Source organism: Elephas maximus, chromosome 25, assembly GCF_024166365.1.
Source record: "Elephas maximus indicus isolate mEleMax1 chromosome 25, mEleMax1 primary haplotype, whole genome shotgun sequence".
NCBI classification, from domain to species: Eukaryota; Metazoa; Chordata; class Mammalia; order Proboscidea; family Elephantidae; genus Elephas; species Elephas maximus.
Window position 1 is genome coordinate 38618508 of NC_064843.1, and position 16398 is coordinate 38634905.

General features: G+C 50.1%; 1 protein-coding gene across 1 annotated transcript; it reads right to left on the reverse strand.

Moving 5' to 3' along the window:
* Positions 1 to 1351: 1351 nt before the first annotated feature.
* On the reverse strand, positions 1352 to 6914 carry TCF15 (transcription factor 15). Its single transcript, XM_049869489.1, has 2 exons — positions 6390 to 6914; positions 1352 to 1763 (listed from the first exon to the last, which is right to left on the reverse strand). Exons 1-2 carry the CDS (start codon positions 6906 to 6908, stop codon positions 1689 to 1691), a joined length of 594 nt encoding a protein of 197 aa, XP_049725446.1. The 5' UTR covers positions 6909 to 6914; the 3' UTR covers positions 1352 to 1688.
* Positions 6915 to 16398: the final 9484 nt, after the last annotated feature.

Here is a 16398-nt window from a genome sequence, read left to right on the forward strand (position 1 = left end):
TAATCCACTGGTCTGCAAAACGGGCAGCCCCAGCTCAGGCTCCGTCCGAGGCTCAAATGCGGTGGGGTGGCAGAGCAGGGGACTCTGCCTGGACTCTGGAGTCAGACTTCACTCAGTTAATACTAAATAGAAGTGTGAAATAAATACGTTTTTAAGTAGGCATAGGAACACACCCTGGAGAGCAGAGGAAGGCTTTGTGGCCCCTCTCCCTGCCTTCCTTCCCTTCCGAGCTTCTCAGGTCCAGGCTTTACAGGGACACGGCCCCAGCCAGAAAGAGCCAAGAACGCCCAGCTCCACTGACTAGCGGTCCCATCACGATCCTGGCTGAATCTGTAAAATGGCAGAAACACTGGCCTCCCCCCCGATCTCCCAAGGCTGCTGGCAGAATAATCAGGGCTGGGACTCCGTCTTGGCACCCCTGGGGCAGAGGAAGGAGCTTGCTTTGGGCTTTGAAGGTGGAGAGACTTCAGGTCAACCATTGCCCCTGCCACGTGCCAGCCACATGCCTTTAGGCGCTTGAGTCCTGCAAACCATCTCAGCTGAAACGGGAGGAAGAATACCACCCTGCAGGCTGGGCGTTCACAGCCAATGACGCAGCACATATATGGAGCACACAGTAGGTGCTCAGCAGGCCACCAAGAACATCCTTTCGGCACAAACTGACTTGCGCGTGTGGAAAACGGCTGCATCCTTCACGTGCGAGCAAAAGACTGGGAACAACCTAAATACCCATTACAGGGGATGGGTCAGGTGTGGTGCATTCAAAAGGTGGAGCTGCCACTAAAGAAGTGAGGATAGCCTTTATGTACTGATCCGGGTACAGAGTCAAGCTACCCTAAGGGGTTGAAAAAAAAACAAAGAGCAGAAAGTGTGTAAAATCGGCTACCGGGTGTGCACGTCTCCATCTTTGCTCGATCATTCACAGGGGACTGAGGTGGCCTGCAAGGAGAGCCAGGAGGCTGGAGGACAGGGCTGGGACAGTGGTTTTTCACCCTTTATGCTCTTGTACCTTTTGCATTTTAAACCATGTGAATGAATATATTCCTTATTCAAAAATAAATAAAATTACAATTCTTTTAGCCACTACATCAGACACCCAGCAGTTGTTTGAGAACATTTGATAAGTGAGGAATTGTGAGCAAAGTTTGACTGTCTCTACCTCCAGAGATGGGGAGCGCCGCCACCTCTCCCAGCCCCACCCTCTTTAGGGCGCAGAGCAGCACCTGAGACACTGTGCCTCTTCTGAGGTTCAGGAGAGGAACCACTTGTGACCCCCGAGGTCCCCAGGTCCCTCCCTTCCTCAGTTGGGACCATCTTTTATTTAAAAATATCTTTTATTTTAAACCCACCAACTCTCTCTCTCACACATACACATATGCACACACACACGCACAGCCATGCACACAGCCTCCTTTACCAATAGTCTTTGTTTTTCCCAAAATTCTGCCTTGTCTCTGATCAGCTGGGGCCGGGCTCCACTGGACGGGTCCTCACAGCTCTCCAGGGCAGGATCAGGATGTCCCAGAGACCTGCCCAGAGGGTTAAGGGCCCAGGCCATTGTCCCCTGATCCCTACACAAAAGAGGGGTGGGTTCGGCTCCAGGGGTCTTCCCCCCTGTCCAGCCAGTGCTGGCTTCTGGCCTCCTTCTCTGGGGTCTTGCTTGGAGCAAATGCTGCAGGGGCCCTGGCTCATCTCCGAGGCACTCGAAGGGGGGCCATGCCCCTCACCTTCAAGCAGCTGCCTCCCATGTCACGACGGCCACCCTGCGGGAGGGGAGAAAGAGGTGTTGTGTTGGGAGGTTTGATCAGGTTACAGGGAACGCCAGAACTAAACTCTGTGTCCAGCAATAGGGGACTTGATAAATAAATCACCGTTTAAGCACATCCTAAAGTCTTCTGCAGCAGAGAGCAGAGGAAACTGTTTCTGGACTGTTAGGGAATGACTGCCGAGATAACATCGTTGAAGGACAAAAGCAAGGTGCGGAACTGAGTGACTGCTTCTGTGAGCTGAGGCTTCTAGGGAGAAGGGTACACAGGAAATTGCTAACGGGTTTCCTCAGAAGAGGGGAATTCAATGGCTGAGAGGCAGGGTGGGAGGGAAGCTTTTTTACTTTATATACTTTTATACCTTTTTCATTTCTTCCCTATGTGATTTACTGCCCTTCTTAAAAAAAAAATTTATTTCAATACATTTTAAGGCGTAACATTTTACGTTAAAGGGCAGGAGTCCCCACTGCCTGACCATACACCCACCTTCAAAGGCAGTCTGTGATTCTGGCCTCCTTGCCTTCACCCAGGGTGTTCATCCTGATAGGTATACTTCCTCCGTTCTCGTCTCCCTCAACAGGTATCTCTATTCCTGTCTTTGCCTAGCACTTCCCGCCTTTCTGAGGACACTCCAAGGGGATAAACTCAGAAAGGGAAGGTGGGGTCTCTCCTTTGACCCTCATCAGGCTGGAAGCTTGTGGGGTGGCAGGAAAAAGGAGTTCTTCACTCTGTGGCCCCAGCCCGAGTCCAGGGCCTGGCATGCAGCAGGTGCCAATCAATGCTTGACTGAGTGGTACCCACTGGAAGACGAGCTAATGACAGCAGCCCCTAAAGCCACCAGCCCTAAACCTCTCCAGGGAGCACTCTCTACCAGCCTGCTCAGATATATTCTGAGGTCTGACACGGGGGTTTCATTCTTATGATAAACCAGAGAGGCTCCAGAAGCTAGGCCATCTCCTGTAGAGAGGCTTTGGGCAGCTAAGCGAGGGGCCCAGGGGCACCTTGCCAGTTGGTAAAAGAGCTGGGCTGGAAATCTATGTCGTCCAACAATCTGTCCTGTTTCCGGACCACGACGGTGTCTCTGTCCCACTGTTAAGCCTCCCCACTTCCCCCAGAGCCTGGCTAGGAAATGATGGAACAGGCATCTTTCTCAGCCCATCTAGTGAAAAAGCTGACCATCTGGGAGTTCCTTACCCTGCCCTCTGCCCCCCTCCACTCCAGGGCCCAGGTTGGGGCAGATCCATCCAGATGTGAGCCCAGCCTCCCTTGAGGCTCTCCCACCCTGGGACAGCATGTTCATTCACAGGCAGGGCTATTTTGAGGGCTGAGGACACGGTCCCAGCAGAGCCTGGAGCTTGGGCTTCTCAGACAAATTCTTGCAGAAGGGGCTGAGCAAGGCGGATGGGGGTGGGAGGGGGGTGTACTTTTGAGGTGGGGGAGCAGAACACCAGCCTCTCACCCCTTCACTCTAAGTCCTCAGGGACAGACAGAGTCACCCCCACTCCAAGTCTGCAGGTCATCTGGAGACCTGGGTTCCCTGAAAACACTGGGACCGCTTCTCTCCCTGAACTTCAGTTTCTTCATTTATGAATGGGGGCAAAATGATTTTACTTGCTAAATGTGACTGCAGTTGTGAAAGAGGTAAAACTGCCAAGGGCACGCAGAAGAGGTCCTGTCCAGGCCCCAGTTCCTTTGTCCCTTAGGGACTCAGGGCCAAGGGTCTCTGGGAAGCACAGAGGTTAGGAATTGGGCTCTGGAGTTGGACCAACCCGGGCTTGAATCTCTGCTGTCATGGACTACCTGTTGGCCCTCGGGCAGTGACATCACCTCACCAAGCCTCCGTCCCCCACCTGTAAAGTGGAGTTATTACGAGGATGACACAAGTTAACACAGCTAGAACCCTTGGTGCAGTGCCAGGGACGTTCAACGAATGTTCACATTATTATCAACGTCATCTGGTAACGGGGCCTCCTCGCCCTCCCATCCTTCTGTACCACCTCTGCACTCTGAGGTCGGGACACCAACGGGGGACGGCTTCACAACATGATCGTATCCAACCTCCACCTCCAGGAGATAAAGAGGAAACAGGTAGAAACAAGAACCCCCTTTTCTTTTCCTGCTTGCTAGTTCAACGGCACTGGGTGTTTGGTGGGTAGTTCTACCACAGGGTGCCATATCTAACCGCTACTTAAACTGGAGGAGCCCTGGTGGCACAGTGGTTAAGCGTTCAGCTGCTAACCAAAAGGTCAGCAGTTCAAATCCACCAGTCGCTCCTTGGAAACCCTGTGGGGCAGTTCTACTCTATCCTGTAGGGTTGCTATGAGTTGGAATCAATTTGACAGCAATGGGCTGTTTTTTTCTTTTGGTTTACTTAAACCAGAAGATGCTACAGGGAACGGTTTCTATGGCGACCCCAACTCCAGACCAGCCAGAATGGGAGGGAGGTGGGTAGCTCATGGTGAGGGGATAGGGTCTGGGCACTTGGAGCCCTATGGCCCCCAAAGCTCAATGCCCACTCAGGGCTCCTGAAGACAGCCGGTTTTCTTCCAGTTGAGCCTTCAAGGGGCCAGAGCTGGCCAGGATTGCCCCATTAGCCTACTCCCAGAGGAGACTGTGGGGTTGAGCTCATGGCTTCTGCAGCCAAATTTGGACGGATTCTTAGTCCCACAGACAGATCCCAGGGGGGCAGCCAGGCACAGGCAAGACCCTGTTAGCTGTGGGACAGCCCAGGGCCTGCAGAGAAGCCCCCCAGCCTACTTGCTGTGGGCGTGGGCATGTGGCAGACACACTTTCTCCTCCAGGCCCTCCCACATCAATCTTTTCCACTTCCCACTCAGGCAGGCCTGAGTTCGAATCCTGACTCCATCTGTGGCTGTGTGTCTGTGGACCACGGCCAAGGGCTCTAAGCAGGTGGAGATAACCACAACTGTTCCTTCCCTTGTGTTGGGGGAATTTTAATAATAACAATGTGTGAAGCATGCCCAGTGGAGGTGATCAGAGCTCAGAGACTGCTGTGGCTGTCCTCGCTGGCCAGTCTCTGCCTCTCTCTCTGTGCTCCCACCATCTTCAACTTCTTCCCATCTCCTTCTCTGTCTAGGTCAGGCTTGACCCAGCTCTTGCTGTGCTCCACTCCTAGAAGACCTTTCCCTACCCTTCTGCCTACCTCCCTTCGCAAGTATCCTTGAGGAATTGAGCACAGAGGCCCGGTCAGCTCTCACCTCAAGTCGGGGGGCTTCCTCTGGACTTGACAGTCCGGTTGCGCCCCTCCTCCCCTCCCTTGCCCATCACACCACAGCATCTTTGTCTTCGTCTCCCTGCCCAAGTCCTGCCAGGGTGCTGTGAGTTCCTGACTGTGGTGGGTGGGCACCTACAATCTGCTTCTCTAGGTGTATTCTCAGTGACCTGAACGAATGGGTGAAAGGCAGCCAGGGTGTTTGGCTGTGGGCCCAGTTAGCTCTTCACACCCCAGGCTGGGCACTGACTGGGGCCCACAGCTGTGAGCAGCAGCACTCTGAGAGAGGGTACAAGTCTGAGTCTGTGAAAACTGATATATGGAAACTAGGCAGCCACAGGGGTGAGAGGCCAGGCTGGGGAGTCTGATGAGCCGGTAGGGGGTGGTCTGAGGGCAGGACACAGAGGTCACCACAGGACATGGTGGAGAGGGGACCTAGGTCAGCCATGAGAACCAAAAGACTGGGGAGTCAGCAGGCCTCCCTCCAACCCCCCATGCCCTTTCACTAGGTAGGTGAAAGGCTGTGGGCCAGTAAGGTCTCTCTCAGCCTCGGTTTCCTCAGATTATGCGTATGCTGCTACCCAGCCCCATCTACCCTCTGCCAGCCTGACTTCCATGCTTACCTAGGGCACCTGGCAGAAGCTTAACTCCAGGTCTGCTCAGAAACCCAACGGTGCCCCTCAACACTCTATCCCTTTCGGGGCTGGATATCCTCAGGTGACCCCCTTCTTCTACTGCTCATCAGCTGGTGAGCTCGGGCTCTTGGTTGGGGGTTTATGTCACCTTTTCCTCTCAGTTGCCTGCCCTTGGGTTAGGTCTTAGGATAGGTCTTAGGATAGAGGCAATCAATTCAAGGTAGGGGTAGCTCAGGGCAACACCACCCCAGTCAAGCAAGAGCCTGTGCCGGGTTTCCAAGCTGAGTAAATGTGGGTGTGGGATTCTGACTGTAGAGCCTCAACAGCGATAAAATGGGCAGAACTTCCTGCCTGGCAAAGTTCTTCCAAAGGTAAAAGAAAGTACGAGGAGATTACCAAGCATATTTTAAGAGCCCAATAAAGGATGGCTTTTGGTATTATTTCCCTAGGCCCTCACCCCAGAAGGGGGACGTCCCAGCACACCTTCAGCTGGACAGTGTCCTTCAATGAGCAACCTCCATTCACTAATCCAGCGCTCTGTCCTTCCCTGCACCCCTTGGGTTTTGGGGACGCTAAGCCAGTGGTCCTGTCCCACACCAAGACGGGGGCCCGGGGAGCTGTACCTCCACTAACTCCACGCCGCTTCCCCTTCGCTTCACGGGGGGGTCCCTGCTCCCTTTTGCCATCCCCACAGAGACCCTGTCCACCACCAGCCTCCGACCCTGCGCCAGCCGTTCAGGGGTGCCGTGCACTCACCCCCTTGCGCTGGTTGCTGAGGCAGAAGGTGCAGATGGAGCGCGGCTGGCGGCTGCCGTCGGCGGCGGAGGAGACCGTGCTCTTGGCGCTACCGGCGGCACGGAAACACGGCTGTCCGTCGTCGGCCGCGTCGCCCAGCAGCAGCACATTGGCCAGGTGCGCGATGTAGCTGGACGCCAGGCGCAGCGTCTCGATCTTGGACAGCTTGCGGTCCACTGGCTCGGTGGGGATGAGGGTGCGCAGCGCCGTGAAGGCCGTGTTCACGCTCTGCGTGCGGTCCCGCTCCCGCGCATTGGCCGCCTGCCGCTGCCGCACCACCACCACGGGGCCCGGGCCGCCGCCAGCCCGCCGCCCGCCCCCGGGGCCCGGGCCGCGTCGCGCCGCCTCCAGGCCCTCGCAGCAGCCGAACGACTGGTCGGATCCGTCACTCTCGCTGCGGTTCTCCTCGTCCTCGCTCAGCAGCCGCACGTCCGGGTACAGCACGTGCGCGCCGACAGGGCGCAGCAACGCGAACGCCATGGGCGCCCGCCGTGTCCCTCCAGCGCGGTGTCCCCGTACCCGCCGCGCCCTACCGTGCGCTCCCGCGCGCTCCCACCGCCCCGCCGGCCGCCGCCTTATAGCCGAGGGAGGGGCCAATCGTGAAGCAGTCCTGCTCGGGGGGCGGGGGGCGCCACCATGGCCAATGAGGAGGCGCCCGCCGCCTCCGGGCCAATGGCGATGCGCCCGCCGCCTCCTGCTTCCAGGTTGAAAGCGGCCCCGGGAGCTGGTGGCCCGCCCCGAAGGCTCCCTATCTTAGCTGGCTGGACGCACGGGACAAATGCCTGGGAGCAGGGTGCGTGGGGTGGAGTGTGCCCCGCTTGCTGTGGATCGGGCATCCGGACTCCCAGTTCTCATCTAGACCTGCTGGGAAACCGCGAGCAAGTCCCTTGCCCTCTCTGGGCCTCAGTTTCCTCATTCGGAAAGTGGGTCGCAGAGAAACCAGCTCGGGTGTTACTACCCTCAAATTATAATCCTGTGGGTCCTGCAGTTTACACGTACGTAAGAAACGGGGAAGAGGCGCTTTTGGCTTTACGAATGCCCGGATCTTCCCCCCCACCCCTACTCAGCAGATCTAGAAAGGGCCCAGGAATCTGCATTTTGTACAAGCAGGTGGTGGTATCCACGGAGAGCTCTTGGAGAAAAGCTATACTGTTCCCAAATACGGATTGCAGGATGTTACCTCTTTGCCGACAAACTTAAAAAAAAAAAAAAAAAAGGCAGTAACACCATTCATTCATTTAACAAATATTTGTTAACTTTCTGCTATGCCAGGCCTGGTTTTAGGTCTGAGGATGCAGAAGTGAACAAAACAAACTCTCGGCCTTCAAGGAGCTGACAGTTTAGTTGAGGCCCTACTGTGTGCCAGACGCAGTGTGGGACTCTACTACTGCATCCTGCTGGGGTCCGCCAGGTGTAGCCCTGCTTTGTAGTTAAGGGAGCTCTCACTTGCAGCCTTACAGGTGGAGACTGGGGCAGCCAAGCCTATCTAGCTTCACTGTCCCATCCCCCACCCCCCGCAGAATAAAATGGAAATTTATCTCACTCCTCACAATCCCACAATGGACTGCTGTGGTCTCCCCGGTCTCTGAACCCCAGCCCACCCCAAGCTATTCCTTCTGCTTGGAATCTCACCACCAACACACACACACACACACACACACACACAACACACACTCACACACTCACTATCTTCCCTCAATGTAAAGCTGTTCCTCTCTTCAAAGGAACCTTAGATTGTTCAGCCTGACCTTCTCCTCCTCCTCCGCCTCTTCCTCCCATCCTCAGAGCTCCTGGGAAGAATTCCTGAGCTGATGATGGCTGGTGGGGTTCCTATGTTACTCATGCCCACTTCGCGGCTCCATTCTGGGAGTTGAGCAAGCCGGCATCCACTTGGTCTTGAAAATAACCTTCTCATCAGCTCAAATGGCAGCCGGAGTCCAGAGAGGGCACTGGCAGTGGAGATGAACAGCTTCCAGGTGGTTTCCCTCTGTCTGCCTTTCTGGCCCTCAGTTTTCTCCAAGATGCCTCCCAGCTCTGCGGTGCTGTGCTTCCCCGGCTTCCTTGACCCAGGCCAGAAAGGGCTGCCGGGGTGGGAGGTGATGGGGCCTGAGGAGTTTCCCTTGGCTGTTGGAGAGCCGCCTCTTAAATCTTCAGCCCCCCTCCTCCGTGTCTGCGGGAGAGTCTGTTCCCACACCTGGCTTCCTCCCCCCACCCCCACCCGCCCCATTTGACCATGACCTGGGCCAGGCTGGGCTTTGGGGACAAGGAGAAGGAGGCTGAGAGGCCCCCTCCCCACAGGGCCAGTCCCACTTGCAGCCCCAGGCCAGGCTGCTGCTTCCTGAGCTGATGAATTATTACCAGGAGATTTCCTTCCCTGTCTGCGCCTCCTCACAGGGGCTCCCGGCTCCCTTCACTTTCGCTTTCTTCCCCTCTTCGCCCCTCCTCTGCCCTGACCCCCCAGTCCCCTTGAAATTCCTCTGTCCAATCCCTTCCCCATTGCAGCTTGACCTTGAGATGCCAAACGGGGCGTGAACCTGGCCGGAAGGTGGAGTGAGGGTTTGCCCCTCACTCATTCATTCATTCCCTCCTCTGGCAGGTTTGCCTCATGGGACTCTGGGAGTAAAATAAAACCATGAATGAGACGCCTTCTGCAGCTGAGGGGAAGGCGAGCTGTAAACAAAGAATTCCAGGACAATGTGGTTGCAGCAAGCCAGAGTCTGGCATTAGGCAGACCCGATTCCGGCCCAAAGTTAGCTGCCTCTGGGGGTCTCAGTTTCCTCCTCTGAAAACTGGGGATAATAATAGTACCAACTTCTAGGGCTGGTGATGGTTCCGTGGGTTTATGCCAATAAAGCCAGGGCCTGGCTCGCAGAAGGAATTTGTACTGCTCCTGTTAGGGGCTGGCCCCCAGCCCAGGAGCAGCCAAGTGCTTGGGAAAGACTGAGCTGTGTTAGGCCTGGTGCTGTGACAGGAAGGAGCTCCTGTCACAGTCTCAGTCACCCCTACAAAGGGGCCAGGCTCCTCCCATTCGCTATCCCTCACTCTGCTCCAGCCACACTGGCCTCCTTATTGTTCCTCAAGCCCACCTCTGCCTGGCAGGCTCTGTCCCCAGATATCCCCACAGCTTCTTTCCTTACTTCCTTCAGATCTTCGTTCAAATCTCATCTCATCACGGAGGCCTTCCCTGACCACCCAGATTCAAATAGCAGCTGCCCTTCCCATCTGTCACCACCTCCGTAAGTTCCCCCTCTCCCCCTGTTGTTGTTATTAGTTGCCATCAAGTGGATTCTGACTCATGGCGACCCCCTGTGTGTAGAGTAGAGCTGCTCCATAGGGTTTTCAAGGCTGCGACCTCTCAGAAGCAGATTGCCAGGGCTTTCTCCTGACGTGCCACTGGGTGGGTTCAAACTGCCAGCCTTTCAGCTCGTAGTCAAGGGCTTAACAGTGTGCACCACCCAGCCACTTTCCTCTTCCCCTTACTCTGATTAATTCCTTTTCATAACATTTATCACTGCCTTTTTTTTCATTCATTCATTCATTCTACAAATATTAATTGAGCACCTAGCGTGTGCACTGGGAATACAGTGCTGGGTACTGGGAATGCAGTAGTGAACACGTAATTTATATGTTTGTCTATAGCCGGTCTCCCTCCATTAGAATATAAGCTCCATGTGGCAGGGACTTTGCATATTTTCCTCATCTCACTTCCTCCCATCATAACCTTTGAGATAGCTATTATTATTACTCCCATTTTACAGATGAAGAAACTGAGGTTCAGAGAGGGGAAAGTGACTTACCTGAGGTCACACAGTGGGCCAGTGGGGGAGCTTAGGTTCAATCTGATTCCAAAGCCCTTGCTCCTTCCCCACCACAAGGCCACTCAGACAACCCAGAGGCATGGTGAGGGACAAGTAGGTGTCCACCAGGCAAAAGAGGCAGAGTCTTACAGACGGAGAGAACTTGCCTCCCTGTCCACAGGCACCTTGGGCTTCAGTCCCCCCGAAGCACTTGTAGTTCTTCAGAAGCACCAGCTTTGGCCATCTCGGAGCCCATACCACAGCTGTCATCCCTGTCTGGTGCCTGTTCCTCCAGGGCTGGTCAGACAACCCTGCTCCTCTATAGAGGTCCAAGGTAGCTTCTCCGTAAAGCTGCTCTGCTGCTGCTCCCCCACCTTTGTGCAAAGTTTTGTAGCATGGATCACACTGTATCTTAACTTCCTCTCCTTCATCCCTGATCCCCTCTCCCATTCCCCTCCCTCCACAAGGCACCCACTCTAATAGTTTTGATGCAAGTCTTTGGATACATGTATGTCCTTTTAAAATAGATGGTGTAGATTTGTGTGAGTGGATTATTAACTTACATAAACGGTCATTTCTATAGATCTTCTGTTTCTGAGGTTTTTTGTCTGGTTTCCTTCACACTGCTCTGTGCACTGGACCTACCTGGAACCTGTTGCGTCTAACCTTTGCTAGTACGCAGGGTACGCATGCATCTGCCACGTCTCCTTTTTCTACTTCCTTAGTGATGGACACTGTGGCTACCTCCAACTCAGACCTCTCCAAGCACAACTGATGAACTTCCCGTACGTGGCTAAATGAATAATTTCTTTTGTAAGGATCAGCACAAAGCTGGCTCCTGTGAGGTGGAGGTTAAAGGTGTTCCAAATGTCTAGCTTTTTCAAACTGCTGTCCCACTCCATTGTCTCTAACATCAACTACTCCTCCTCTCCTCAACACTCTCCCTCCCATCCTCGGGTTTCGTTATTCGCTGCAATGTCTCACAGAACTCATGAAATGTGTCAAGGAAATGGCTCACATAAGTGTGTAGGCTGGCAAGTCCCAAATCCGTGGCCAGTGACCCCAAATCAGCAGGCCAGAAACAACAGAGTGCTGGCTCACAAGGCTGCAGAAGCTGTAGAATCAGGTCAGACAATAGACTGCTTGCCTATGGGCTACAGTAGCTGGAGAATCCCGGAATCATCAGGATAGATGGCAGGCTGCTGGTTCAAGTCCCAGGAACCAGAGGTCAGACAATGATGCAGGATCCAGGTGCAGAGAGAGAGGGCCCCACCAGTTGTTGTTGTTGTTAGATGCCATCCAGTCGATTCCGACTCATGGCGACCCTATGTGCAACAGAACAAAACACTGCCTAGTCCTGTGCCATCCTCACAATCGTTGTTATGCTTAAGCCCATTGTTGCAACCACTGTGTCATCCATCTTGTTGAGGGTCTTCCTCTTTTTCACTGATTCTCTACCAAGCATGATGTCCTTCTCCAGGGACTGATCCCTCCTGATGACATGTCCAAAGTATGTGAGACGTAGTCTCGCCATCCTTGCTACTGAGGAGCATTCTGGTTGTACTTCTTTCAAGGCAGATTTGTTCGTTCTTTTGGCGGTACACGGAAACCCTAGTGGCATAGTGGTTAAGTGCTACAGCTGCTAACCAAAGGTCAGCAGTTCAAATCTACCAGGTGCTCCTCAGAAACTCTGTGGGGGCAGTTCTACTCTGACCTATAGGGTTGCTATGAGTCAAAATCGACTTGACGGCAATGGGTTTGGTTTTGGTTTTTTTGGTTGGCAGTACATGGTATATTGAATATTTAATATTGGCCCACCAGAGCACCCACATATATACCTTGGATACAGGCCACACCCCAGGGAAAGGTGTAACTTGAGTAAGAGTGGCACTTGAGCCATGCCCTCTTGCAAGGGAGTGACTCAAGATATATCCTACACTAATCCTGCCTCATTAATATATAGAGGTTAGGATTTACAACACATAAAATGAGGGATAATTAGGATAATTACATCAGATCACAAAATGGAGGACAACCATACTGGGAATCATAGCCTAGCCAAGTTGACACATGACCCCAACCATCACAGGTTCCATATACCTTATTTACATAGTCTCATTCAGTCCCTGTGTGTGAGTCACAAAAACCAAGGCTAGAATGGCCATATCAAGTAGTTCATTACACTGCAATGACTCTCATGGACTCTTGTATGTGGTTCACTGGGATACACGTTGTTATGGATTGAATTGTGTCCCTTCAAAATATGTGTTGTAAAACCTAACCTCTGCGCCTCTGGTTATACCAGTAATCCCGTTTGGGAATGGGTTGTCTTTGTTATGTTAACGAGGTAGGATAAGTGTAAGGTTTTTTAAGTTTTTTTTCTTAAGGCCTTGGGTTTATTATTTGGAGAAGATGCTCTAATTACATGTCTTCTTTTTATTTCTGTTTATTTTTTATTGTGCTTTAAGTGAAAGTTTATAGCTCAAGTTAATTTCCCATTCAAAAATTTATATACATATTGTTACGTGGCATTAGTTGAAATCCCTATAATGTGACAGTACACTCTCCCTTTCCGTTTCCTGTGTCCGTCCAACCAGCTCCTGTCCCTCTCTGCCTTCTCATCCCTCCCCCAGACAGGAGCCGCCCATTTAGTCTCATGTATCTGCTTGAACTAAGAAACATACTTCTCACACGTATTATTTTATGTTTTATAGTCCAGTCTAATATTTGTCTCAAGAGTTGACTTTGGGAATGGTCTTAGTTCTGGGTTAACAGAGAGTCCGGGGCCCAAGTCTTCAGGGGTTCCATTTAGTTCTTCTGGTCTCAGGCTGATGAAGTCCCTGCTTTATGTGGCCCTTTTGTCTCTTGGGCTAATGTTTTCCTTGTGTCTTTGGTGTTCTTCATTCTTTGCTCCCGGTGGGTTGGGATCAATTGATGCATCTTAGATGGCTGTTTGTAAGCTTTTAAGACCCCAGATGCCACTCATCAAAGTGGGATGCCGAAACATTTTCTTAATAAACTTTGTTATGCCAATTGACCTAGATGTCCCTCGAAACCATGGTCCCCAGACCCCCACCCCTGCTACTCTGTCCCTCGGAGTGTTTGGTTGTATTCAGGAAACTTTTCAGCTTTTGGTTTAGTCCAGTGGTGCTGACTTCCTCTGCATTGTGTGTTGTCCTTCCCTTCACGTAAGATAATTCTTGTCTGCTATCTAGTTAGTGAATACCCCTCTACCTCCCTCCCCACCGTCATAACCATCAAAGATTGTTGTTTTCTGTATTTAAACCTTTTCTTGAGGTCTTAAAATAGTGGTCTCATACAATATCTGTCCTTTTGAGGCTGACTAATTTCACTCAGCATAATGCCTTCCAGATTCTTCCATGTTGAGAGATGTGTCTTGGATTCATTACTGTTCTTTATCATTTTGTAGTATTCCATTGTGTGTATACACCCTAATTTGTTTATCCATTCGTCTGTTGATGGGCACCCAGGTTGTTTCCATCTTTTTGCTGTTGTGGACAGTGCTGCAATGAACATAGGTGTGCATGTATCTATTTGTGTGACAGCTCTTGTTTCTCTAGGATATATTCTAAGGAGTGGGATTGCTGGATCCTATGGTACTTCTATTTCTAGCTATTTAAGGAACTGCCAAATTGATTTCCAAAATAGTTGTACCATTTTACATTCCCACTAGCAATGTATAAGTGTTCCAATTTCTCCACAACTTCTCCAACATTTATTATTTTGTGTTTTTTTGGATGAGTGCTAGTCTTGTTGAGGTAAGATGGAGTCTCATTGTAGTTTTGATTTGCATTTCTCTAATGGCTAATGATCGTGAGCATTTCCTCATGTATCTGTTAGCTGCCTGAATGTCTTCTTTGGTGAAGTGTCTAATCATATCCTTTGCCCGTTCTTTAACTGGGTTATTTGTCTTCTTGTTGTTGAGGTTTTTCAGTATCTTGTAGATTTTAGAGATTAGACCTGGTTCAGATATGTCCTAGCCAAATTTTTTTTCTTAGTCTGTAGGTTGTCTTTTTACTCTTTTGGTGAAGTCTTTTGATGAGCATAAGTGTTTGATTTTTGGGAGCTCCCAGTTGTCTCCCTTCTCTTCTGGTGTTTGTGCATTGTCAGTTATGGTTTGTATTCTGTTTACGCCACATATTAGGGCTCCTAGCATTGTCCCTATTTTTTCTTCCATGATCTTTATCGTTTTAGATTTTATATTTAGGTCTTTTGATCTATTTTGAGTTAGTTTTTGTGCATTTTGTAGTTTTGTACGGGTCTTGTTCTATTTTTTTCCAGCTGGATATCGAGTTATGCTAGCACCATTTGTTAAAAAGACTGTTTTCCTCATTTAACGGACTTTGGGCCTTTTGTCAAATATCAGCTGCTCATAGGTGGATGAATTTACAGTCTGGATTTTTAATTCTGTTCCATTGGTCTATGTATCTGTTATTGTACCAGTGCCAGGCTGTTTTGACTACCGTGGCGGTATAATAGTTTCTAAAATCACATAGTGTGAGGCCTTCCACTTTGTTCTTCTTCTTCTGTAATGCTTTACTTATCTGTGGCCTCTTCCCTTTCCATATGAATTTGGTGATTTGCTTCTCCATCTCATTAAAATATGTCATTGGAATCCAGATTGGGATTGTACTGTATCTGTAGATTGCTTTGGGTAGAATTGATGTTTTTAGAACGTTAAGTCTTCCTATCCGTAAACAAGGTATGTTTTTCCACTTAAAAACAACCAAACTCACTGCCATGGAGTCGATTCTGACTCATAGCGACCCTATAGGACAGGGTAGAACTGCCCCATAGAGTTTCCAAGGAGCGCCTGGCAGATTTGAACTGATGACCTCTTGGTTAGCAACTGTAGCACTTAACCACTACGTCACCAGGGTTTCCATTTTTCCACTTAAGTAGGTCTTTTTTGGTTTCTTATAGTGGTGTCTTATAGTTTTCTTTGTATAGGTCTCTCACGTCTCTAATTAGGTTTATTCCTAAGTATTTTATCTTCTTGGGGGCTATTGTAAATGGTATCGATTTGGTGATTTCCTCTTTGAAGTTCTCTTTGTTGGTGTAGAGGAATCTAGCTGATTTTGTATGTTTCTCTTGTATCCTGATACTTTGCTGAAATGTTCTCTTATTAGTTCCAGTAGTTCTCTTGCAAATTCTTTGGGGTTTTCTGTGTGTAAGATCATATCATCTGCAAATGGGGACACCTTTACTTCTTCCTTACCAATTTGGATGCCTTTTATTTCTTTTTCTTGCCTTATTGCTCTGGCTAGGACTTTCAGCACAGTGTTAAATAAGAGTGGTGACAAAAGGCGTCCTTGTCCAGTTCCTGTTCTCAAGGGGAATGCTTTCAGACTCTCTCCATTTAGGATGGTGTTGGCTGTTGACTTTGTGTAAATGCCCTTTATTATATTGAGGAATTTCCCTTCTATTCCTATTTAGCTGAGAATTTTTATCATGAATGGGTGTTGGACTTTGTTAAATGCCTTTTCTGCATCAATGGATAAGATCTTGTATTTCTTATCTTTTGTTTTATTTATGTGATGGATTACATTGATTGTTTTTCTAATGTTGAACCAGTTCTGCATACCTGGTATGAATCCCATTTGGTCATGGTGAATTATTTTTTTGATACATTGTTGAATTCTATTGGCTAAAATTTTGTTGAGGATTTTTGCATCTATGTTTATGAGGGATATTGGTCTGTAATTTTCTTTAACTGGTTTTGGTATCAGGGTTATGCTGGCTTCATAGAATGAGTTGGGAGCATCCCATCCCTTTCTATGATCTGAAATACCTTTAGTAGTAGTGGTGTTAACTGTTCTCTGAAAGTTTGGCAGAATTCTCCAGTGAAGCTGTCAGGGCCAGGGTTTTTTTGTTGTTGTTGTTGGGACTTTTTAAAAATTGTTTCTTCTATCTCTTCTTTTTTTATAGGTTTATTTAGTGTTTCTACCTCGGTTTGTTTTAGTTTAGGTAGGTAGTGTGTTTCTAGAAATTTGTCCATTTCCTCTAGGTTTTCAAATTTGTTGGATCACAATTTTTCATAGCATTCTGTTATTATCCTTTTAATTTCAGTTGGGTCTGTTGTGATATCACCCATCTAATTTCTTATTCAGCTTATTTTCTTCCTCACCTGTTTTTCTTTTGTCAGTTTGGCC